Source organism: Ixodes scapularis, unplaced genomic scaffold, assembly GCF_016920785.2.
Source record: "Ixodes scapularis isolate PalLabHiFi unplaced genomic scaffold, ASM1692078v2 PGA_scaffold2__306_contigs__length_199485367, whole genome shotgun sequence".
NCBI lineage: Eukaryota > Metazoa > Arthropoda > Arachnida > Ixodida > Ixodidae > Ixodes > Ixodes scapularis.
Window position 1 is genome coordinate 128,462,637 of NW_024609857.1, and position 26,864 is coordinate 128,489,500.

At 46.1% G+C, this 26,864-nt stretch overlaps 1 protein-coding gene across 1 annotated transcript in view; it reads left to right on the plus strand.

Annotated features, from left to right (window-relative positions):
- The window catches only part of LOC8040639 (pneumococcal serine-rich repeat protein), a 114,513-nt gene that overhangs the window by 3,136 nt on the left and 84,513 nt on the right, over window positions 1-26,864 (plus strand). The window contains exons 3-4 of the mRNA XM_040212945.3: window positions 4,110-4,318; window positions 9,604-9,787. Of these exons, the coding sequence (XP_040068879.1) occupies window positions 4,139-4,318; window positions 9,604-9,787 (364 nt within the window). The 5' untranslated portion in view covers window positions 4,110-4,138. The remainder of the gene's footprint in view (window positions 1-4,109; window positions 4,319-9,603; window positions 9,788-26,864) is intronic.

The window sequence follows — 26,864 nt, forward strand, 5'->3', positions numbered from 1 at the left end:
TGCCGAATTTTTGGCAGGTGCCGAACTCGGTCAATCACTAATTCGTGTGCTCACTGCCGTTTATTTTTTATTTTTTTCGTTTTAGCTTTTAGGATTGTTTGCAATAATGTGACGTCACGGTGTCACGTGATGGGATGTGGTCATGGGATGTGACGTCACAAGGTCACGTCATGGTGTCACGCCACACTGTCGCATGACTTCGCAGAAGACCAATAAATGCTATGCATTTAGAGCAGTGCTGGAAAGTATTATTTCAAGGAAGTTTAGAATACCATACTTGCATTTTACTTGAACTACATTCTCTGAATATGTACTAGTACCTTACTTGAAGTATTTTTTTCTTGTACAGGGTGTCAAAAGAAAATTTACACTGTCTTTTTTACCGCAAAAATAAACTAGGCATCGCCGAACGCTCATTCTCTGCCCAAAGGTAGAGCTAGAGGTCACAACCAGATGCCAAAGTTTCAGCCCGATCCGATAACTTAATCAAAAGTTATAAGTTATTTTCAGAAAATTTCAATTTGAAAATGGAGCCCATTTTTGCTCGTTTTCGGTTTCTGGTGCCATAGAGCCCCATGTGTTTTAAAACTTTGTCGGCCGCCATTTTCCCATTGAAATTTTCAGAAAATCACTTATCAATCACTTTGTACAGTCGTGGAAAGAACCAACTAAGCCACCGGAGCGTGCGGTCTCGAGCTACATGCGCACGTCATGCTGGCGGAGAGAGGAACCACGCGAGTCGGACGCCGTCCAATTGCAAGATTAGCGGCCATCAACATCTGGCGGTCCGACCTTGGCTATGTTTGATAGTGCTAACCTATTTTAAATCATTCGCACTATGAAACATAGCAAGGCCAGATAGCTAGATGTTGATAGCTGCTAATCTCGCATCCAGCCAGCAACTGGCTTGCATTGTTCCTCTTGCCACCAGCATGACGCATGTGTAGCTCGAGACAGCAGCCCTCCTGTGACTTTATTGGCACTTTCCATCACTGTATTTTTGCTTCAAGTATTTCTTAGATGTACCTTACCCAACACTGATTCGGAGCACCTTTGACGTCACTGTGTCACAAGACACCGTGACGCCATTGAGGCTACATCCCAGTATGTGCAAAACGGGATAAAAAGCACCTCATATGCATTTAATATGCTTTCATGCATATGCTGTACACAATGGTGGCCAGGCTGGGTCAGCGGCTCAGGTTCATACAAGCCCCTGGTGCATTGCTTAAAAGTGTATTTTAGATCAAGGGTTCTCAAACTTTTTCGTGCCAGGGAACCCCAGCAAGCCTCAGAAAGTCCCAAGGACCCACCCCCCCCTCCTTTTGTTGGCAACCGAATATACGGGGCAATAAAGGCATTTAGATAGTGAGCAAGAGTTTACTGCATTGAGAGAAACACATAAAATGGGGGACTACAGACAGAATAAGGCAGAGGGGTTGACCTGGGGCACAATGTAAAATATATTAGTACGAAAGGTGAGGGTGCTTTGGGCCTGCAACACGAGCTTGATCCATGGCTCAGTTCTTAGAAGGTTAAACTAGGGGGGCAGGGGGCACTGCAGTTTCAATCCTCGCGGAACCCATGAGACCAGCTCGCGGAACCCAGTTTGAGAACCCCTGTTTTAGATATTGGAAGTATAATGCAATATTAGACTCTTGGTATGTATGTATATATGAGAAACATTTATTGGGCAAAAATACAACTGGCAGTTACACAAAGGTAGGGCCAGAGGGGTTAGGGATGTTGGGCTATTGGGGTAGAATTAATTATATGTCGTCTCCCAGGCCGGTCTTCTTTAGGTAGGTGAGGACACTGTTCAGGATGATTTTTCTTCTCGCAGTCTCCCCAACCGGGTTGAGCCAATCTTGAAGCTTGGGTGGTAGGTCTTGTGGTTTGGGTTGTTCGAGTGTTGCATGTCTTGCCTCATCGTGCTGTTTACACTCCCACATGAAGTGTTGGATGTCGGCAGGAGTGTGCTCCTTACAGTATTTGCACTAATACGGCTCCGGAACAAAATCTGGATTTTTGCAAGCTTCTTGTCTTCCCAACTCTTGAGGACTGACGGAGTGATCGCTAATCCTGCTTGAAGCTTTCTTAGACAAACCGTTTCATACCACGATGGCATTCCATATTCTGCTTCTTTCTTCTTGTGTGCGAGCCTTTTCTTGATCGTATTCTTGGCGACATCGATGGCTCTTATTGGGTCGTAGATGCCAGGCCTGGGGTTTTCCTGTTCTCCGGTGGTTTTTTACCTGGCAAAGGGTGGGAAGTCGTCAGGCCACTGCAGCAGAGGTTTGAACGATGAAGCTCCCTGGCTGCAGCGTTGGCGATCTCATTTCCCTTAATCCCTTCATGTCCCAGAGTCCACCTTATGGAGGTTTTAACGTTCTTCATCTTGAGTTCAATGGCTGTTACCAGGACGTCTTTAATTGGGGTACCCTTATACTAATTTATTTTTTGTTTTATTAGAGTCCAAAACTTGGTATACCGTATTTATCCGAAAATAGGTCGACCACGAAAATAGGTCGACCCCTATTTATTGAGCCCACCGAGAATAAAAAAAATAATTCAAATATAGGTCGACCTTTCTTTTCTTTTTTTTTTTAAGGAACAGGGGAAAGTTAGGGCAAAAGAAACAAACCTTTATTTACAGCACTCTCAGCTAAATCACAGGGCGATATCAAAAACTTGTTCATCGTCAGAACTTCCGGACATATCGTCGTCCGAAGCTTCGTCAGCTTGGTAGACATCCTCACAAATTGGCAACAATACCTCACTGACACCGTTGTAAAATGACGACAAGAAGAAACGAAAGAAGGTGGAGACGGGCGAGCAACGAAAGACCAAATACAAAGACACGAGCAACGCTGCGAGCCCCGTCGCCCCGTGAGCAACACACGACCCGCCGGAAAAAACAAACTAAAGTACCTCCGTTTTTTTTTTGTTTTTTTTTGTGCGCGTTTGCGAGGGAGAGGAATGGAGCGCATAGGAGGGCAAAGTGCATGGCGCATCGCGTTCCTCTCTCTCCCCTTGCCCAGCGAGGGGAACGCTACAGGCATGATGGCGAAACCCGACGCCGAGGGAATGTGCGCGAGAGCCGTAGCCGGCGGTGGACACGGGCTGTCGGCTGCTGCTGTTCGGTTGTTTTTGTGCATCAAAAGCTTTTTGAAACAAAAAGCCGCGCGGCTCTACCGCCACGCCGGCTAGGTGATTGATAGCTCCATATCCTCTGTAGGGTTTCAAATTTTGGTCGCGAATTAGGTCGAAATTTTTTGGTCGCGATTATAGGTCGACCCTTAATTTTTGACGACATTTCCGAAAAAAAAAAAGGTCGACCTATATTCGAATAAATACGGTACTTTTCGAGGGAAACGTCATCATTTGCCGGTGCTTGAAATGTGTGTAGTAATAGTGTTACAAGAATAGGTCAACTTTACTTTGCTATACTACCTATATTAATGCAATGGCGTTACGGAGCTTTTGTCTCAGAAAAACCGGCGTTGGTGGCGTTGTGTTGGGAAAAATCCTCATTGGTCGATAGGGTCATGACGCCACAGCCACATGACCTCGCGCTGGACTTTCAAACAATCCACAACGCTCACATGAAACGTGACGTCGCGCGTGGAATGAAAGTGATTAAAAAGCATGACATGTAATGTGAATTATAGGTCGCCGCATGTCTCAAATGATTTCACTTTATAAAGTAATTCATTCGCCTTAAAGAATATATTGGAAAATTTGAAGAATTTTAGGAGGGATTCAGACCCATGACCCTTTGGTTACGAGTCAGACACGCTACTGACTGGGCCATGTCTGCCGCAGCTCTTGCTCACTGGCAGGAAGAGCATGAAGAGCGAATGAGAAGGCGATGTGAACGGGGCCCAATAACGCTATCGCTTTCCACTCTTAAAGGCGAAGCTTAAGTGTCCTCCAAGATTTTTCACAACATATACCAGTTTGAACGTAGAAAAGCTCTACTGCATTGCTTCTTGTCAAGGCAGACATCTTCCTGCCACGTTGAAAACAGCACGGTGAATTTGAAAAAATTTGCTCGTAAGAAGTATGAGCCTCTATTCTTTTTTTCTCCTTGCTTGGGTGCATACTAGTGGACAGCCAGGACCTGTCCCTGGCCGAGATGCTGGCCAGGGTGACGGCCAACGAGTCCTGGGCCGACCTGGAGCTGTCCCGGGACGCGGACAGCGTGCTGAGCGTGCGCTGCTCCCAGCGGAGCGGCGGTAGTGGGCAACAGCAGCCGATTGTGGAGGACGAGGAGGAGGAGGACGAGGAAGAGCAGACGACGAGGGAGATGTCCCAGGTCAGAAAGGGGCAGTACCTGCGGTGCCCCGAACACATTTTCGATTGACGTGTTTGGCGTCCCGTAGTGCCCGCGCATCGCGAATGGTGTCGGATTGCAACGGCCCAACTTGTGGCTGCTGAAGTTTTCGTGGACTGTAAAGCTGAAGAGTAACCCGCAGCACGAGTGTCTGCCATATTTAGGGTTCCGTGTTTTCGGATAGATCCGGAAAACTCGGAAACACACTTGCCAGTCAAATTTCGGTAAATTTAAATTTATCCAATAAACTCTAGTTTTGATGTGCCGATGCCCCCCCAGCATTAAAAAAAGCAGAGAAAAAAAATGACCTTATTTTACAATTAAGTTTATCACCACAGAGGGTCAATGGCCCTGGAAGAATGCCACCCCAGTTATCTGTCAAACCTCGCACCATTGTCAGAAGGGGTCTTACTGCTTATCTCGTCAAGGTTCATTCGGGTCAACAGGTCATTCTACTTTCGGGTCATGACAAAAGCCGCTGTTTTGGTGTCCAGTTTGGGCCATACTATATGTGCTTCTTAAGGCCCTGTCACACTGAGGCAACACAACGGCAACAGGAACACAACACGTTGTCCAACAGTCGGGCACCTTGTTGCTCGCTCCTCGTGTTGTCTGACAAACATGTCACATCGCGGCAACAGCTGGACGACATGGACGACTACTAAATTGTTGCCTCAATATGACAGCTTTCGGCAACAAAAACAGCAGCAACTTGTGTTGGACAATGTGTGTTGTCCTGATCACTGGCTGAGTGAATTTCGGGCCGGCAACACGACAACAGAGATAGCTTCGATGGCCTACCTAGTTCCGTATCAATAACGTCTTACTCAAATAAAGGCTTTTAAAATGTTATTTAACAATTATTTAGGCTGGCGTGCAGCTGAAATAATTTGATGAATGTTTTTACTGCGTAATTACGGAAAGCGATTGTCGAAATGGTCACAGGTATGTGGTCGTGAACGTTCAGACTGGAGTTGAAATTAGAACTGCCGAGAGACCAGCTCATATTACTGCTAGTTGAATAAAATGGCACGCCTACTCACCTGATAAAGTATAAAAAAATAATCCAAGAAAGCAAACATTAAAATATCGAAGGATTAAAACGACCACTCTAATCATGATCATTGATGCTTGGAACTTGAAAACAGCCGCTACCAGGATTTGTTAAAAAATTCCCGGACATTTTGGTGAATGAGGCGATTACATAGCAGGCAATAGGCAAATAGACAGCGTTGAAAAATTTTTATTCCGCCGATTTTAATGAAGGCCGATCGTGTGGGGGGTGTCGTAGTTTTTAAGCACTGTCAGTTCATCTCAACACCACGCTACAAAAGACGCTTTGGGGTACTGTCTGTGCTAACTCAATTTCATAGTAGAAATAGGAATTGCATGAAGGAAAGAAACGGACAGAAACACCTCATAAGGTTTTCCTCGGTTAGGGCTCTCTGCTTTGTCGGTGAATGAAGAACATTTTGATAAAATAAAAGCTGGAAAATACTCCCCGTGTCAAGTTTTCTAATCACAGTCAATGGTTGATGTCATCTCGTGATAATTTCCGGCTCTTCAAACGCACTAGCACTTTGTAGAGTCACATTTCCAGCGACGCCGTGCCGCACACGGACGAAGGTAAATAATCAACATGGCGGAGTGTTCCCCGTGTTGTCCCCGCCGTCAGCGCGGCGTGACAGGATTGTCAGACAACAAACCGGAAAACACGGTTGCCGGGCGGCAGCCACATGTTGCCCGACTGTTGTTGCCGCGATGTGACAGGGCTGCCAGCAACACAATTTCCTTGCATTGTCGGATAGGGTTGTCCAACTGTTGCCTTAGTGTGACAGGACCTTTAGAGGAAAGAGGGCTTGTATTTTTGTAGCAGTGAAAGCTATGCACCATAAAGTTTGCATAAGATGGGGAAGAGGGGCAGTTGAAACTTCTCTATTACATCCTTCACCACTCCCCCTCCCACAGCCACAATGTAGGTTGATTGAATGGGATGAATACCAGCTTCCCACAACTACCGTATTTACTCGCACAATGAACGCACTCGCGTAATGAACGCACCCCCCAAGTCGGCTCTCAAAATTTCGACTTTTTTTTTCACTCGCGTAATAAACGCACCCCCAACTCGGACGTCAAAATTTTGACCCCCTCCCCCCACGAGCGCGAAATGAACGCACTTTGCTATCCTGGTGCAGCGAGGTCGCGAATGCATGGGCAGCGTGGGCGAACAAAGCGCCTTGCCAAAGGCGTTAAAAAATATCGCAAAGATCTAACGGAAGCAAGAAACAAAACATAAAGAGAAGGCTTTTTTTTGCTTTTTTTTTTTTTTTTGCACAGCGCAGTTTGGACTTTGGGTTCGCGGGCCGCCGCGCGCAAGGAGGTAAGAAAGAGAAGCGGAGAAGCGCTCTAAGCGAACAAAACAGCTCGCGAAAGGCGGCCAAAAAAAAAAAAAAAAAAACACAACTAAAAGAAAAGAAAAATGTTTTTTTTTTTCTTTGCACAGCGCAGTTTGGTTACCGGGGTCGTGCGCCACGCGCAAGGAGGTAAGAAAGAGGAGCAGAGAAGCCCTCTAAGCAAACGAAACAGCTTGCGAAAAGCTGCAAGTAAAAAAAAAAAACAAAAAAACAGGGAACTAAAAACAAAAGAAAAAGAGCTTTTTTTTTTTCTTTTGCACAGCGCAGTTCGGTTATGGGTGTCGAACTGAAAACAAAAGAAAAAGAGCTTTTTTTTCTTTTGCACAGCGCAGTTCGGTTATGGGTGTCGTGCGTCGCGCGCAAGGAAATAAGAAAGATAAGCGGAGAGCCCTTGCCTAAGCAGACAAAACAACTTGCGAAAGGCGGCAAAAAAAAAAAAAAAAAAAAGAAACAAGGAACTAAGAAAAAGAAAACGAAGAGGATTTTTTTTTTGTTTTTTGTACAGCTTAGTTTGGTTACGGGATCGGGCGCCGCGCGAAAAGAGATAAGAAGTTACTTCGATCTTTCAGGATGAAAGGTCCGTTCATTATGCGAGTAAATACGGACGCAAAAATTTTACTTCGCTTAATGAACGCCCCCCCTAACTTTGCATAGATTTTTCGGAAAAAAAAGTGCGTTCATTCTGCGAGTAAATACGGTACCTCCACGAGTTCAATAATTTTAAGGTATTGGCGTTTATCGAGGCAACACTTGCGTACAACTTTTGTCGCGCAACAAATTAGTATTGCCCATGGCAGTGGCACAAATGCCAAATCCATCTGACGAAATAATATTAACACAAGCACATTTTATTTTTTTTATCTAGCGCACATTTACACCCGGATATAACTTATTTATTATTTATTTTTAATAAAGAACACTGCAAAATTAAGCTATGAATTTTGGAGAATAGGGAATCAAACAAAAATAAGCTCCGATAAGCTTCGAATTTTCGGCAAAAATAAACTTGGAAAAACACTCTCCGAATTTGACGAAAAATTAACTCCGAAAACACGGAATCATACCTCCGCTCCAGTGCCACCACCACAATTCTGGCGGGCAACGGCGTGACAGTTCTGTGGAGGCGTCGGGCGGAAATTGAGGGACCACAGGCGAGGACTGGTTAATCACATTAGTGGGAGACATCTTCCATGCACAATTGCGGTACTTCTTTCTGGGAGGGATGTCCAGCCAATTGAGAAAGGTACATTCGCAATCTGGCTTAACTTATGCAAAAGTGAGCCCGCTTTTGGCTTGTTTTCCTTTTACAGCAAAGCTGTTTATGGCTAGGGTTCCTTGGATTTTTCGTGTGCAGTGACTAAAAACTCTATGCTTGCACTGCTGCACGCGCATTCCTTCCTCGTGTAAAAGATTCAAAGTAAATACCCAAAATAAACCGTTGACGAACGAGAGTGCAAGGTGCCATTTGTTTTAGGCTTTTGCTTTAGAACAGTTACTGCTGCAGATGCCGGCACGTGCGGCGTGTGGAACACCATTCCTTGCATTCTTCTTGATGCTTGGGTAATTTAGCACTAGGTCTATACAGTAGATTAGTTATTAATATGTGCCATTTTCAAGATCAGTAGACTCTCAGGTAGATAATAAAGGTTTCTCAAAGATTTGCTGCTGTGCGACCCACTTCAGCCATGTCTACGCTCGCACCTCCCTCTCTTTGTTGTTGTTCCAAGTGCTTGCGTGCCTAGTTTCCTTCCACTCTCCCGGGGTGGCGGTCCTGTCGCGCATGTCTACTTTCTGCTGGGTGGCGGTCCTGTTGCACATGTCTAGTTTCCTCCGGTCCCTTGGGGTGGGGGGTCTGTGTCGTGCGCTAAACAGCTTTGCCAGTGATCCACCTTCACGCATGATTTTTCTATCTGCTCGTATATGTTTTTGCATTTGTGTTATGGTTCACATAAATATGCCCAAGTGCCATTATGCATCAGTTTTTTTCTACATTAAAACTCAACCTTGCGCTGCAGTTACATTTGGTTTTAACACAGAATGTGTTAAAGGGGCACTTAAGTAGATTTTGAGACATTCTTTTTAGGGTGATAACTCAATGTACGGGTGCTGAGTGTTCTCAAAAACCCGAAATTACACTCATGAATGGCCTGGGAGCTCCTGCGAGCTCCCAGGTCATTTGTAGGCAATTTCGCATCAAAATCGTTGCATCTTTTAAAAGTGGGACGGGCGTCTCACCTACTGCTGTATATTGCCGAGCTTCCATTTGGTAAGGATTTCGTTTCTCTCGCCCCTTCAAACCTTCACCAACCAGTTTGCCTGACAGTCTGTTCCGCTCGAAAAGGTAGTCTCGTAGACGACACCCACCGCACCGAATGACGCCTGACTGCCTCTGGTGCTCTTTCCAATGTCATCCACATGACGTCTTCTTCAATCGCTGTTCTTGTATAATTTCATTGTACGGTCTAGCGCACATACACCCCCGCTAGCACCACCTTCTTTCTAACCGAGGGTTCTAAAACGGGGTTCTTAGGAACCAGGATGTTCCCCTTAGGGGCCAAGCTCCCAAATTTTCTCAAGTACTCCTGCCCCCGAGTAAAGTAACCCCCCTGTTTAAGTACTTTTTTTAGTAGATCTGAGCCATTGATCGATGCATAAATATCTGCCAAACGCTATTTAGTACCGGTTGTAGGCTTCTGCGCTGCTTCATCGCCTCAATGCCAAGGCCCAGAGGGGCCTTGGCATTGAGGGGCTGTCATTTAGGATAAATAGGTAGTCACCGAGACAGGAAGGCTCGAGAAACCAGACTTCAAAAGGACCTTTCACCAAGGTCTGCTTGGTTGGCCTCCTTTGCAGGTGTTCAACCTGGGCAGCGAGTGCCTCGACGCGCCTGAGCTCAGAGGCCCCATCAAGGGCAGGCCGGCGCCGAGGAGCGGGTCCAGTTCCTCGTCCAGCGACTCGGAAGGCGACCAGCCCTACAGCCCGTCCCAGCTGGACGGCACGGACGACGGGAGTGGCCGGCCTTCCAACCCGGTCACCGGTGAGGGGGGAACCGCTTTTGCAGCGGAGCTGTTAAGGGCTAGTTTCCCCAGTTTCGTGTCCGTGGACAAATAAATCTCGACACAAAACTCTGGACAGCTACCGCCATCTATGAGCGACGATGACATCCGGCTTACCGGTTGTCTGGTTGCCTCTGTCGCTCATAGATCACGGCAACCTTTCCAGCCTTTCCACTCTTGTTTTTTTACAGAGTGGAAAGGCTGAATTTTTCTAGGCGTCGTCCTAGAAGTCTCTCTTGAGGTCGTCCTAGACGTCGTCCTCGAGGTTGTCTGAGAGGTTGTCCTAGAAGTCATCGTTGAGGTCGTCCTAGACGTCGTCCTAGAAGTCGTCCTTGAGGTCGTCCTAGACGTCGTCCTAGAAGTCGTCCTTGAGGTCGTCCCAGAAGTCGTTCTTGAGGTCGTCCTTGAGGTTGTCCTCGAGTTTGTCCTAGAAGTCGTCCTTGAGGTTGTCCTAGACGTCATCCTTGAGGTCGTCCTTAACGTCTAGGCATCGTCCTTGAGGTCGTCCCAGACATCATCCTCTAGGCGGCGTCATTGAGGTCGTCCCACCATAGTACAGCTTCGCTGGTCTTCCTTCTTTACCAGAGTGGAAAGGCTGAAAGTTTTGAGCTTCCTTTTATTGCAGCATCTGTCATCATCTTTGCGCATTCTGAAAGTATCCCGCATAAGCCACACTCAACCCATTCACGGTTGAGCTTTTTTCCCCCCTAAAGACGGGCAGGGCCCCAATAAAAAAAAGTAAGTCGATGCGCATTTTTTTTTTTTAATCGTCAAATGGGAGCACATAGAGGGCTTCCAAGCTGTCAAGATCGAGAAGCATCGAATGGAAATACAGTCGAACCTCGATATAACGAACTTCAATGTAACGAAATCTTCGATTTAACGAAGTATTTTATTTTTCATAATTTCTTGCCCATAGACCCCATGTATTTTTAGTCTCTATATAACGAAGTCTAAGTCTATAACGAAGTGCCATTGCCATAGAAGGCAATAAATAAATCAACTCTAAAAAACAACTTCGCAAAAAAATTGTGGTTAAAAAAAAAAATTATGCGCAAACGCGAGCGCTTGATAGGTTACTTAACGGGGACAGGCCTTCCAACGTTCCCAGGCTGCCCGACGATGCGGCGCCGGTAGCACCGGCGAGGCATGCGGCAAAGCGGATTCCGCGAGGTTGGCCAGAAAATGCCGAGCAAAAAGTTAACACGGCATACCAGCATCACCACTGACATTCACTGATAACCATAGTCCACTCCACTGCACCGCGGGTAGCGCGGGAGCCAACTTCAGCGGGGGAGCGACGTGATGGCGCGACCGCACGGGCAGTGCCATCTAGGAGAAGACCGAAAAGACCGATTATCGTCTTGCGAGCGTGGGCGCAAGCGGCGCAAGCATCACTGTGGGCGCAAGGGTGGCAAGGGGGCAAGTAAACTGTGCGGTGAAGAGTGCTGTGTAGGTTGGAAACATTGGCACCGCCTAAACTGCCTAAACTAAACAGCTTTATTTTTTAACCGGGCGGTTCACTTACGTGCTTGCTGCCATAAGGAAACGTAAAGTTCTTTCTTTGGATGAGAAAGCAAACGTTTTGGACGCCATCCTGAAGAAACTGCCGAGATCACGAGCACTCGGGAAGTGCTCGACGCAATGGACGTACTGAGGAGGTACACGGCGTCGCATGGGCAGCAGGATGCCGTGCAAGCGCTCTGGGCACTCGAACGCCGTATGACGCCGCTGCTACTGTCGGACAAGGCGCAAGCAAAACTCGCGGACTACTTCGCCCCTAAATAAATGTCATTTTCGGTGAGTTTTCATACCCGTAAAATGTTTCGGAATTTTTTTTCGCATGCTAAAGCCAAATTTTGATTTAGCGAAATTTCAATGTAACGAAGTAAATTGTGAATTTTACCGACTTCGTTACATCGAGGTTCAACTGTATTGAGTGAGAAAAGTTAATGCCTTTTTTCTCTTTCGGTTTCATTTTCGATAAGTCCCCTTTCCATTCTCTTTCACGACGTTCTGGCACTTTCAGACTCCAAACTGGAGGTGCTTTATGGGTGAGGAGCTCCCATCCTCCCAATTAAATTCCGAGAAGCATTGGAAGTGTGAGTCGAAAGAGTTGGCGCTCCGGTTGCCACTACAGCCGGAGCAGTTCACTTGGGAAGCGTAAATTGCTGTGGCGAAGCTCAACGTGGTGCGAATGAAGAATCCATGGTTCCCCGAAGACCCTACAGATGGTAGCACCTCCCTAGGTGCGTGCAGTTGCACGTTTGGGCGGGAACTTTCGAATGCGTAGTCGCCACCGTTAACTTACCGTCGTGACCTTGCAACACGCTTCCGGCTGCTGTGCACGCACGTTAGAAGCCCTCGAAGGGTTAGTTTTAATTACCTCCGCTTTTTGCACGTCGTCCAGCACCGATGCTCAGTTTGCCGGCACTCCGTGTAAGTGCGTCTTGCTCACGAGTTCCTCGAGGAAGCACATCTTTGGAATTCCGGACGGATGCTCGCTCGTTCGATTGCACGAATGTTAAGTTGAGCGCGGCGACTGTTGGCCGCACGTGCAGTAACACGAGGTAACAAAAGCACATACCACGCGGCATGAACAGCAGGCAGAATTGCACCTCTGTGGGCACACAAATGGAGATGAGAGTTTTTATAGCTCTATTGCGGCGATAGTGGTTAAGGGCTCTTCCCACCAGTGCGTAGGGCCTCCGTTGTCGAAATCGCCAGATGCTCGAAAGAGACGGCTTGCTGCCGCGATGTTTGCAGGATTCAATCCTGGGTTTACCGCTTGTGAAGCGGGCGTGTTTTTTTATGTCATTGCCTACCCAAGCGGCACAAGAATATTAGGCGAGTATCTACACAATATTGTTGGCAAATACTCAGAATATACGGTTCTTCCCATCCACACGATGTCTAGAAAATATTGTTTCAAAAGCGGGACAGTGCGAGCAGAATATCACTGGGGTACCGCCACCGTCAGGCTGAGTACCCACCGGATGCCGAGTATATCTATAGAGTACTAGCAGCGTTGGCTGAGTGCATGCCGGACATTGTGTGTTAATCCAAGGTCAATTGAGTCGTCAGAGTACCTGCCAGATATCGCCCGTATATCCATAGAGTACTTGAAGCGTCGGCTGGGTATCCACCGGGCATCGCGTATGTCAATCGAGCTGGCGTGTCGTCTGAGCACCTGCTGGATATCGCGCGTATATCTATAGAGTACCGTATTTACACGAATGTAGGTCGACCCTTTTTTAATTTTTGAAAATCTGAAGCGGGGGGTCGACCTATACACCAACTCATGTTTACAAACAAACCGGAGCGCCCCTAGCGGACGCCACCGGCGCCGCGCATGCGCGGTGGATGGTGGGCAAGAAGCCCGCCGTCGCCCATAAACAAACCATTGAATTGCGTTGTTGTCGGCGTCGGTGGGAGTCCCCGTGTTCTTTTTCGCGTTGGAATTGTTGATTCTACGTCCTCCTAACAATGTCTGACTACTTGAGCGGCTTCAGCAAAACTATCGAGGCAAAACTTTGCGTGAATAATGTGACGTGCGGCGATTCATTTCACGTGGACGCCGCAGAATGGGCGCTAAAGCCCGACTCCCACGATAAGATTCTGCTCGCTATTTTAAGTCGCGACGTCGCTCGGACTGCAAAAGCGCGGACCGTAGCTGAGATGGTGGACATCGATACTGAAAACCGCAAGTAGAATCGGGCATTACAAGTCGGTGATGGCCACTGGTAACAAGGATCAACAACTTTTTGTATCTGTTTACACTTAGCCGACTTACCCCAACCAACCTTCAAAGGTGTTTTGAGGCCTGCACTTAGTTCTTATCGCAATTACCGGGTCAACGTTTGGTTTACGGGCCGCTGTCGTTTGAACGAGCTGACGACAAAAAGCAGCCAAGTTTGAAAGAGCAGACAACAGTTCGAACACACGCGCAATGGAGTACGGGCAAGAAGCACCACGTCCCGCGTCAACAAACCATTCGAATGTCACGTTGTAGGCGTCTGTGTGAGTCCGCATACTCTTTTTCGCGTTGGAGTTGTCGATTCTACGTCCTCATCGCAATGTCTTACCACTTGAATCGCCTGAGCGAAATTATCAAGGCTCGTTACGCCACTAAACTTTCCGTAGATAATTTGACGTGCGGCGATTCATTCGCATGAACGCTGTAGAAATGGACGCCAAAACCATGAAGAGATTCTTGTAGCTATTTTCGGTCGCGACGTCGCTCGTGCTGCAAAAGTGTAAAAGGTAGCGGCGATGATCGACGTCGATACTGAAAATCGGAAGCGGGAACAGACCAAGCGTAACAAGTAGGTGATAGCCACCGGTACCAATAATTAACATCTTGTATCTACTGTTTACACCGAGCCTACGTAAGCCTTTTGAGGCCTGCAATTACTTCTTATTGCAATCACCGGGTCAAAGTTTGGTCTACGGGCCGCTTTTGTTTGAACGAGCAGACGACAAAAAGCAGACAACTTTGAAAGAGCAGACGAAAGTTCGAACGATCAGGCGGCCGTGTGAATTTGAAGACGCACTGAACCCGTGGGTGGTCCGGACAACTTGGGGGTTTTCTCTCAATCGTTAGAACAAAGCGAATACATCTGGCGACCACAAATTGTGGCCCGTACACGCAATCGTAGTTCGACAGCATCTGGTTTGCCTTTTTCATGGCTACTATTCACGTTCTCGGACGAACGGAGGGTGCAAAAACACATGAAAACTGATCTTCAAACCTTTCCAGACTGTCTTGGTAAAGCCCCCATCGCAGCATTTTGACGAGAAGGCAGGTCTTTTGTCTCGTTTCTTCCAAAGGAACACAGGAATGCATGTCTGGCACGGCGACTTCTGCCCACCGCCCCAGACCGGAAGTGCGTCCGGCGCGCCACCACCGCGGCGTGACGTAGGAGAGTTGAGTTGGTGTATAATCGAACCAAAGCATTCCACCGTGGGCAAAAACGAAACAATCACGATATCATAAACACCTCAGCTTGTTACGAGTTCAGCCGGCTGTACCTCTAGCATTGCACTATTCTTTGCGCTCAATTATTTTTTTATTTGCGCGAACGAGTATTATTGATAGCGATTCGCAAATTAACCCGAATATACGGCGGTGAACAGCGCACGGTGCGCCTGACTCCCGGGGGGTGGCGGCACTTCTTGTAAGAGCCACTCCGGAGCTATTCGCGACCACAATGAATAAGCTCGCGACTTCGCAGTTATTCGCGCGATTCACAGTCGCACATCGTTTGATGGAGTGTCGAGATCATGCTGGGGCGCTAACTACGTTTATTTTGTATTGACACGCGTGATCCGGGCAGTTTAGGTTTTTGGTGCTCGTTTATGGCCATTCTTCACTCAGAAGCAACCAACAACTGCGCTTTTGGACGCAAGTTCGACCCGTCGGAGCGGGTGATGCTCCAGTGGAGTCTGCAATGGCGCGGGATCTTGAACTGTGCCGACAAACAGCTTTCAGGCCAAGGTCTAGATACGTGGGGATGCCTTCCGGAGTTAGAGGTCAGGCTTGCAACGGGTACGGCGCAAAAGTGTGCAATCGGTCCCTACCCGTGACGTCCAACGCGACCGCCGAGCAAGCGCGGAAGATGCGGTTGATCCTGCCATTTGTGAAGTGCGAGATTTCGTTGGACGACTCCGACGACGTGCTTCGAGAACGTGGCAGTGATTATGACGGGACTGACATCACCAGCGCGGACGAGTCGTAGTCTAGTCACGGACGGAGTGAGAACGACAGTGAGCAGCTTCAGTTGTCCCGCCTGCAGCGTGAACTTCCTAGTTTCGATAACGCCTGGGCATCTCATGCACCTCGCACGTGCATGCGCAGCCAAAGCACGCCAGAAGGCATTGATCGCGTGTTGGAGGCTCTGCTTTCGAAACAGATAGTACTTTGCCATTCTCACGTGTTCGCAGTAAAATGCACATCGAAAGATTTCTTTCTTTTTGCTGATGTGCAATGTGGGGGTGGGGTCGACTTACAATCGAATCGACTTACAATCGAATCGACTTACAATCGTGTAAATACGGTACTTAGAGCGTCGGCTGAGTATTAGCCGGGGGTCGAGAATTTCAATTTTGTACTGGCAGTGTTGCCGAGGACCCGCCGGATATTGCACGTATACAGTATCTATAGAGTACTTGGAGCCTCGGTGCTACAGTCCGTTGCAACTCAAGATGGTAGGGCGAGGGTAAAACGGCCGGAAAGGAGGAAGCAGACGGAACGCTGGAGAAGAGAGGGGGAAACCTCCTTTTCTCTTTAGTGTTCCGTCTGCTTCCTCCTCCCCGGCCCGTCTTTCCCTCGCCCTACCTTCTCGAGTTGAAACGGACTATAGATACCGCCCAATTTATGCGCTACAAAAATATTTTTATTTGCTCGCTTCGGGCTTTTTTGACACCTTTATTATACACACATGTAGATACAGTACGCATACCACAAGCATCAGCTAAACATATACATTGAACATATAGACCGACACGCGGGCTTGACGTCACGGCGCTGCGGCGGTGCTGCGATCGCGCCGGAGCCGAGGGGTGTGGGCAAAAGGGCGCACGTTTCGCATGGGCGTCATAGTATTTCAGCATGCCGCGAAGCTGTGTGGCCGTTAATCTCACCGAAATGTACAAGAAAAGTAGCGGAGTGAGCTTCTACAAGTTTCCGGCAGACTCTTAAAGGCATAGAAGGTGGATAATATCCATGGATCGAAAATTATGGTCGCCTCGCGCGTTTGTGCGGCAAGCACTTTCTTGGAGACAAGTGCGGCTTCCATTTCAATCTCCGTCCCGAGGCTTGCTTATGTGCAGGGAAACCGTCGTCTGATCGAGACCACCCGGATTTTGTTCCCACGGTGTTCGCGCACAAAGCACCGGCCAAGCGCTCGTCGGAGGCTCGCTACACCCGTGCTACCCAGCAGAAGGGAATCGGCGACAGAACGGCAGTGTTGTAGGCGTTACCAAAAAAAAGTAACAAAATACGTTACTCGTTACTTGCAAATCAAAGGTACGCGTTACTGAGCTACGTTGTCTAAAAATAAAAGGAACGCGTTACCGCTACGGATAAAAAGTAACGCACGTTACTTCTGCGTTAGTTTTTAATTATGATTTAACACGTTTTACGGTTTCGACGATACAGGTATGCATAAGCTCATATATCAAGAAACATTATGTTCATGCAGAAACAACATAATTACTGTACCTCTTTTTACGGTTTCACCTAAATACTGACGAGAAAAAACGCAAAGAGAAACATGGCTTGACGCCTAAAAACACGGAAAAACTTGAGGTGTAATTGTAGTAACGAGTAACGTAACTACGTTACTTGAAATACAGTAAAACCTCGTTATAACAAAGTTGAAGGAGCGGTCGTCATTATTTCATTATAACCATTAGTTTGTTATAGCCACTGTCCATTTCCCACTATTAGCAAGCAAGGGGAATTATGATTGCTTTGTTATATCCATTAGTTTGTTATATCCCATTTTGTTATAACGAGGTTTTACTGTAGTAACGTAAGTATGTTACCCGTTACTTTGTCGAAAACGTAACGAGTGGGTTGCTACGTTACTGAAAAAAGTAACGCGTTCCTGGTAACGCCGTTACTTGGAACGTGTTACCGCCAAGACTGCAGAACGGACAAAGCATTACTGCTTGTCATGCCTTGTGGTCATGAGAGTAAGAAAAATAGCATACCTTGACTCGAAGACGCTGTGTGTATTTATTTAATTAATAAATACATTTCCGCAGACCCACAGTCTGCTGATCCCGCCGGCAGTGCGGAAACCGACTCGAAGTAACCGTAGGCCTCGAGAGACTTGTACGCCTGCTCCGTGTCGGCCGTGAACTGGCTTGGCGAAAAAACTAAATAAACGACGACATGAGCCGTCGGCTTCGGTGGCAGCAACTTCATTTCGGAAGTCCAGCAGGCCTTGTTTACGGCGCATGGATTCTCGTGGGCAACGCCGTCCACGCACAGTTTGTTTCGATACCTCTGCCGTTCAGGCTCGGGTAACGAGCTCAAATAGTCGGGCATAGCATACGACATAAGTTGTCAGGAAATAAGACACACAAATAAAGCTAGGAGCGTCCCTACAACGTCAACAACGAGCGCACGCCACACAACGCAATGGTGAAAACACTGAGGACCAGGTCGCTTTTGCCCACACAGCTATCGCGCATGCGCGGCCTTCCGGCCGTGTTGGTAAACAGAGCCGCTCCGCGTGTCGGTCTATACATACATGGCACATACAAACATCAGCCCAATAGCCAACACCTCCTAGAAATAGGACCGTAGCGCTCTTCTCGTGACGTCGTAACGGAATGCCATCGGGGGCGCGCATCGAAGCGAAGGTAACGCGCGTGGATCGACCGTCGTAACGCGCTTTCCGTCACATACGCATGTTTTATTAGCTAAAATTAATGCTGCACATAGCAACAGGTCTAGAAAACATTTTATTACACGGTAAAAACATTATACCGCTAAATAATCGGTACAAAATGGCACGGGGTATGCGTATAAGACGTCTATAGAAAAATGTGATTGTTTTAAGTCGAAAACATTGAGTCGCAATTATTGCTGTAGGAACGCATGTCTTATACAGAAATACTTCGGCAAAATGGCGAGACACGCAGTGATTGGACACAGCAAAACAGATCACAGTTAAAAATCAGGTAGACGTAGTCAGCGCGGACACGGCTAGACAAGTGTTTCTTACGATCATGTCAGCGACTGTTATCGCGTGCAGACACTGAATTCTTGCATTATACCCCGGCCACATGGCAAAAGTAATGTAATTTCAATCGAATGACATTATGGGGTCGACAAATCAGCTTGCGACGCTCGTATAATCACTTAAGACCGCGAACTGATTAAATCCCATATCATTTAATGAAAATATATTAACTTTTTCGTGTCGCAAGGGTACTAAATTTACTATTTAGTCAACTAATTTACTTCTCCCTATGGGCTTGAGCTGCCTTAGAACAAAATATAACTTATTTTGAATACAATAATACTGTAACCTTAATACAGTTAAGATTCTAGTATAAACACGGTAAAGGCAATAAAGTAACATTAGTATAAAAATACACATAAGCACCAACAAAGCACTTTCAATAATCACAAGCTTGTTATTCACCTTCCAATCAAAACTAGAATACTACCATGCATATTTACAAAGGTCGACGCAACAGCACGCAAATAACGACGAAGAACACGATTCCATTCCATCACAAGATTTTAAATAAAAATCGACTGCAGCACTTTGCTTGCGTCCTACATGACCAAGAAAACCCGTAAATAAGTTGTTTCTCACCTGTCTATCGTATCCACACGTCCCGCTTTATCTGCCACGAAAACATTTGAACACAAACTCCAAGAAGTCTCTTTGTCGAGAGAGGGTCTATCGATAATGACCAGTGTCATAATTGACTAGTTGCCACACATGTCACTCAAACCGTAGCAAGACTTGTTCCGCGAATCCACGTAAATGGCATAGTATAAAGCGAACAAAAAACAAAAACTACCCGGCAAGCACTCGCAGATCTGGTCGTCTCGAAGAAGCCGCGTCGAGTTCCCATGGCGCTGGAAATCGTCCTTTCCTCAATATCCCCTCTGTCCGTCGATGTCTCGCTGTCCCAGGCCGTCCCGTCCAAGGAAAAATCTGCCTCCTGGACTCCGCACTGTCCCGTACGCCCAGCCCCTGGCCCTGTTCTTCCTTCCTTTTGGTTCCCCTCCGGGGTCGTTCATTTCCCCCGCAGAAAAGGTGGGGAGAACTTGAGATCTTTCTAGTCGGAGGCTCTGCTGGAATGTTTCTGTTTCCGTTTGCGTGGGCAACGTGGTCCTCCTCTTGCTCGTGGTGAGGGGGAGGAGGCCAGTAGATTGTCACGTTCGAAAGGGGGGGGGGGGGGGTGCGCCTTCTCCGAAGTATTTCGCGATTGCCATGAGTCACCGCCGGTTGCCTCTCGCTTCTTGAAACACGCACACACACCCACACACCTGCGCGCGCGCACCTAACCGGATCTTGTGTTGGGCCCGAGCGCCCTATTTCGAAGGATTAACTGAAGACGGGTACGTCACAACTGTCTCTCTCCCTCTCCCTTTCCAAGTTGGCTTTCCTAGGCGCCAGCGGGTCTGGTCACGTGAGGTTGAACTAAAAAGGTTGGGTTCACTCTCCCGCTTATTATGCCTCCTCTCGCTCATGTCGTCCCGTCTCTCTCCTCTCTCCTCCCAAGTTATCTTTTTGGGAGGAAAAAAATATATTTGTGCAATCGTGGTTACCCAGATTGCGTCGCTGCAATGTAACAGATATTCTATGGACATCGGCCGGATGAAAATGGTACCGGTTTTCTTTCAATATCATTTTCGAATTGGCCGAAAATGCCTAATACTGCGCAGTTTTTGCCGATTTAGAAACAATATTTAGGGAAAAACACGGTTCGTGTACCATATATAGCATGGTTGCGTCGCCGCATTATAACAGATATTCTGTCGACATCAGCAGAATCAAAATGGTATCAGCACAATTTTCCCAATACAACGGAAAAATCGCCAATACTCGCACGACTTTCCCGACCCGAGGCGAATATTGCCCCAATATTGTGTGCTGCCTGGGTAATCTCTATCACAACTACTCCATAAATATTTTTGAAAAAAAGAAAAAAAGTTGTATGACACAGAAAATTTTAACCATGAAATGACCGAAGTAATGATATTAGCAGACATTTTATAATTTTCATAAACGATTGAGGGGTGCGGCTAAGTCGTTGCAGGTAGTATTAATTGTTAATTGCGTTATATGTATTTTTCTAAAAAACATTAAGCATGGCACTTCGAGCGATTGTCTGCAAATTTGTGGGCCTGTAGCTTATGAGTAAAGTGCAGTTCACACACTTGCAACTGAGTAGGACGTAGAGAGACAAGACCTGTTTTTAAGCCTCTTACGATGTCTTAAGAGCAGCTCCGCAGCATCGCGTCCAGTCCTAAGACGTCGCAAGAGGCTTAAAAGCTGGTCTTGTCTCTCGGTCGTACACGGTTACAAGTGTGTAAACGAGCCTTAAGGGTTCCGCGTTTTGGAAGTTTATTTTCCTTAAAATAGGGGGGTGTTTTTCGGGGATAATTTTTATCTACAAATTTGGTGCTTTTCGGTGTCGTTTTTAATGCCGGAAAGAAAATTGGTGTTAATCGGCGCTTCAGTTGAAGAAAAGGGGACACAGGAATGGATCTACCCAACCTCCAGGAAATGGCGCCTGAACCGAGTACTCGGAAAACGTCCCTGCCGTGACAACAGAAGGAGACGAGATGAGGAGTGTGCTCCTCAAACAGAACAATTTCGCAAACACTTCAGTGGGCACTCTGTTCTGGGTAAACTCAAAATCTGGTATAACCCTGTTACAATAGATCTGGATTTGTTTGTAACAGACGAATCTGCGAAACTTGGTTGGTCTTCCTGTCTGTGCCATTGAACCAACTTTGCTTATTACACAGAATTCAGCGTTTTCGGTTACAAAAAAAAAAAAAAAAAAAGCAGATAAAAGTTTGTTGAATCTAATTGGCCGCATTCGGTTTAAGTTTTAACCAAACCAGGCCAGTTTCTTCAACTGCCGGGTGCACGGGGGGGGGGGGGGGGGGGGGGGAATATGGGTATGGGTCTTTTTATATACTTTGTGCTCAGTGTGTACTGTAGAGGGCACCCAGAAAAGTTCTTAATCCTTTTTTTTAGCTCCCTTTCTCAAGCTTTCTGTAGTAACTTAAAGAGAAAATCCCACAAACTAAAAAACCTAAAAGATAGGAAAGAGGCACAGAGCCTACGCAGACCTGCGGGAAGCAATGAAAAGCTTGCATATCGAAGACGACAGCAGAAGGGCGTTGAGCGCAACGACGCACTGGTGGTGGAGGGAGTACAACTCTGCAACTGACTGATTTATTTTGGGAACAAAGACGGGGCTCACGCCCGGTGATAAACAGGAAAGAGAGGAAAGAAAACCAGGGCAAATGCATGTGTGTGTACTACAATCAGATTGAGCTAATGGTTGCTTGACTGGAAGTGAAATGTACGGTTGCTGTGTAAACCCACATCTCACTCGCTTGTACTTGTGTGTGCGTGTTTCTCCATTCCTGTTCCAGTTTGATTAACAAACGTGCCATTTTTATTCCTGTCATTTTACGTCATTTTATGTTAACAGCAATGCCAGAGCCAGAATAGTACATACTATTCCCCGGAAAAAACCGAAAATTTGTTTATCTGTATGTATATTCACTGATAAAAACCGAAAATATGCGTTCAAAATAAAAACCGCAAAAAGTATGCCAAATATGAAAAACTTTAAAAAAAGAAAACGCTAAACCCTAGTTATAAGATGCATTCGGATATAGAGGACTATATTAGGGTGTTTGTAAGTGGTTCATTCTTCTGTTATAGCGGACTCTTCGACAGCAGTCATTATTTCGGGCATTATGTGACTTGGATTCGTCCAGCTTGTGAACTGCTGTCGTCACGGTCGGCACCTCACGAGCCTCGTACGACCCAAAGTGCGGAGTAATGATGATCTTAGGCATGGCCCCATAAAAAGTCACTGCCTTTCAAAATTCAGAAGTTTCAATAAACCAGTTCTTTTCTAATATCCACTCACATTTGGTCAGTCTCGCCGGTTAGAACAGACTCCAGTCATAATCCAGCTCAACGTCTGTAGTAAGAGTATCTGAGTCGTTTTACAGTGAAGCTGTTATGCGCTAGGATCTGGGAAAAAATGTGTCCTCGGATGTTGACAGAAAACTCCCCATTGGTCGTGGCATGTATGAATAAATAAAAATAAAAAAAGACTTTCAGCCTTTCCACTCTGGTGAAGAAAAAAGACGAGTGAAGTTGTACTATGGTGGGAATGAAGAAATGGCCGACCGCAAGTCGGCAAGCCAGAATGGAAGGGCTCGAAAGGTTGCGCCATTTATGAGCGCGGATGGCGGCAAGCGGACAACCGGCAAACACAACACTCTGGACAGCTACCGCCATCTATGAGCGATGGCGGCAACCAGAGTTTTGTGTCGACATTTCTTTGCAGGGGACATGATCCTGGGGAAAGTAGCCCTTAACAGCTCTGCTGTAAAAAAAAAGGGCAACCAGTGTGAGTCAGCCTTCCTTGGCATTATTAGACAGTGAGGTCCTGATCCCTCATTATCATCTCTAGGTATCGTGTTCGAGGTCGTCCTAGAAGTTGTCCTTGAGATCGTTCCAGACGTCGTCCTCGAGGTCGTTCTAGACATCGTCCTTGAGGTCGGTTTAGAAGTCGTCCTTGTGGTCGTCCTAGGCGTCATCGTCGAGGTTGTCCTAAAAATCGTCCTTGAGGTCTTTCTAGACGTTGTCCTCGAGGTGGTCCTAGACTTCGTCCTCTAGGCATCGTCCTCGAAATCTAGGGTGACCATATTCCTCAAGGTAGAAAACGGGACATCCCAGCAGAAGGGGGGTTAAAGATTGAGATTGGGGGAAAAAAATTTAATGAAATAACTGCTCTCATTTCAAAACGTTACAATATTGCGCTAAGCTCTAGGGTCTAGGGAACAGCCACACTGCTTCGCGTCCTTTGTTGGTGTGGGCGTATTTTGCCCACGACTGAAGCTTCCTAAGCAGAACTTTATCCTACAAGACTCGGTTGTAAGTCTGCGCAGTTATATAGAGAAAAAAAAAAGAATCATGTTTAAAAACGGGACATGATTCTTTATTGGGACAAAAAGACTGGATGGCAAAGCGGCCCTCAAAAACGGGACTGTACCGGACAAAACGGGACGTCTGGTCACCCTATCGAAGTTGTCCTAAAAGTTGTCCTTGAGGTCGTCCAAGAGGTCATCCTAGAAGCCATCCTCGAGGTCGCCCTCTAGGCGTCGTCCTTGAGGTCGTCCTAGAAGCCTTCCTTGAGATTATTCTAGATGTAATCCTTGAGGTTGTTCTAGATGTTGTCCTCGAGGTCGTTCTAGATGTCCTCCTCGAGGTCGTCTTAGAAGTCGTCCTTGAGGTCATCCTAGGTGTCGCCGTCGAGGTTGTCCTGGAAATCGTCCTTGAGGTCGTCCTAGACGTCGTCCTCAAGGGGGTCCTAAACATTGTCCTCTAGGCATCGTCCTAGAAGTCGTCCTTGAGGTCGTCCTAGAAGTTGTCCTTGAGGTCGTCCTAGACGTCATCCTCGAGGTCGTCCTAGACGTCCTCTAGGCATCGTCCGAGACGTCATAAAAATGACAGCTTGGCTGGTCCTCCATCTTCACGTGAAGTGAAAGGGCTCCACAATTTTTTTTCTTAGATTATAAAAAGGCATTCTATATGATATCACACACACACTACTATTACACAAATGAGTCCACCTAAACTTTGACACGGCTATTCTAAAGTAGACACAAGCATATCTATTATCATGTTATCAATGTGTTGTTTTAAATGTTAAAATTTAAAATTCTGTCGAGATAACATCCGGTGTACCGAAACTCTGTTTTGGGACCCTCGTTATTTTTAATATTAGTTAATGACTGTGTAAATTCACAGGTATGTTTGTTCACGGATGGCCGTGTTGTTTGCACGAGTATAACAGATGAGGAGATTTCCAGATGGCTGCAGGGTGACCCGAACCAAAATTAGAACAATGATGTCAAAAAACTTTCAGCCTTTCCACTCCGGTGAAGAAGGAAGAGCAGTGGAGTTGTAGCTTTTGTTCTCGGCGGTGGCTTTTCGGGCAAGCGATCTGCTCTTCTTTCGCAAGGAAATCTGAAGCGCTCGACGCTGTGGAACTTTAGGAGATAGCAGCCTCGGGGCAGTTGCGAAACCATTCGCTCTGCTGCGCACATCGCTGCCCGTTCGGTTTCCGCTCTTTTTCCTCCGAAGAAATGTTGCCGCGATCTATGAGCGCTAGCGGCAAGCAGACAACCGGCAAAAACAACACTCTGGACAGCTACCGCCATCTTTGAGCGACGGCGGCAACCAGAGTTTTGTGTCGACATTTCTTTGCGGGGGACACGATCCTGGGGAAACTAGCCCTTAACAGCTCCACCATAAAATGTTCACAACAGAATGAAGAAACCGTACCAGTAGAGCAAACAGTTAAATATCCAGGCATCATGCTATCAGCGGACTGCACTTAGAATGCCCATATTGGAGATGTTGTCATGAAGGCCAGCAAAGCACTTGGATTTTTAAGTGGATACTAAAGAAATCAACTAAAGCTATCAAAGAGCTCGCCTATTATTTATTTATTTTTTATTTACAAAAGAAAACCAGCTGCGCCGAAACTTAAACATTATAGGAGGCCCATGGATAAATAGGTTCAATAATGAACTAAAAAAAAAGAACATTTTAATATACAGCCTCGGCTGTCAAGAAATAGAATACATAAACTTTAATAATAAATAACAAGATTAAAATCTAGTGTTGTGCGAATATTCGAATTTCCGAATAGTATTTTCGAATAGTACTCTATTCGATATTCGCTTCGAGAACAGTTGTAATATTCATGCTTTTTGAAGTGTTCGCAAACTCACGGTCGCAAGTTTGTTTACTGTCTAAAGACCAGAAAGAAACGATATCTAAAATCAAGAATATACTCATACGTTCGGCAAAATGGTATAAATATTATGGTGGGAACTTTGAAAAATATTCATCGTAATTATTTCACCAACTTTTTTTAATAACGGTCTAAAGAAACCGAGAAACGAACTCCAGAGACGCCGGCGCCATTTTCGCCAATCTTGGCGCCCTGGTTGCCAGCAGTCTTTTCTCACCACCGCCACGTCCAGACATAAATTTAGAAAAACAGGTTTAGGATAAAAATAAATATGTTTAGAAATTTCTTATAACATGCATAAATGCTCAGAAACTTTAATTTCCGATAAAACGCATAAACACGGTTTCAAAACATTTAAACTATAATATTTTGAAGGAATATTATATTATTACAGCGACAAAGTGAGTGGATGACATCAACATTGTCAAAATGACGGCAGCTAAGTCGGTTGGCAAGATGGACCAACGACAGCGTGAGAAGTCCAGTTTGGAAGTATTTCTGTAAACTTCCCTCTAAAAACGGCCAAGTTTTTTTAATGGCAAGTATTCAATATTCAATTCGAAAATATGCGACCAAAATCACTATTCACTTCGAATTCGATTCGAACTCAAAATCCACTATTCGCACAACCCTATTAAAATCAAGACCATTTCCTGAGGTAAATGGTCCCATGTCGTCATTAATAAAAACAGGCTCAGGTAACATGTTCCACTGAGCGATTGTTTGTGGAAAGAAATGAAAACTTATAATCTGTTCTACGGTAAATTTCCCTTATCTTTCTGGAATGATCCGCACAATTTGAAATATAATTAGGTAATTCTATGTATTTGCTTTTATCAATATCTGTCAATCACCCTCTCATATGTACAACCAATATTAGGGTACACCTGCACCATCTGGGATCCTTGTCAGTGAAATCACATTATTGCGCTAGAGATAATTCAGAGTTGTGCTGCTCATTTCGTTCTGCTGCCGTATGACCGTTTGGCGAGAGTAACCGACAGGATTAAAGAATTGGGATGGTCTACATTGGCGTTAGGTCAAAGAAATTTACGCTTGGAAGTTTTTATACAATATATATCACAATATAATTAGCATTAATAGCTCATCTTACTTATTACCTCAAGTAATATCTCCATAATATCTCGCTGCTTTGCCCAGCGAGATTGTGTGCGCCGCAAATTCAGAAATGTCTTTTTCAAGCTCATTCATTCGCCCCCTGCGATAATGCCTGGTGGCGCCGTAGGACCATGATGAATAAAGAATAAAGATTACTCGTTTTACAACCAAGACCAAAAACTTCATCACTATCAAAGTCTCTTACAATGGATATCTACCGTAATATTGTAGAAAAGAGTTTCTTCTCGTGAAGCTTGTGTTTTCTCTTATATGAGGGCAGCTCTAATTCAAGGGTTTTCGGTTTTCCCCGATTTTGCTAAAATCATTCCTGGAGTGATTTTTTTTAGGTTTATCAGTATTTACCGAAAACACGAAACCCTA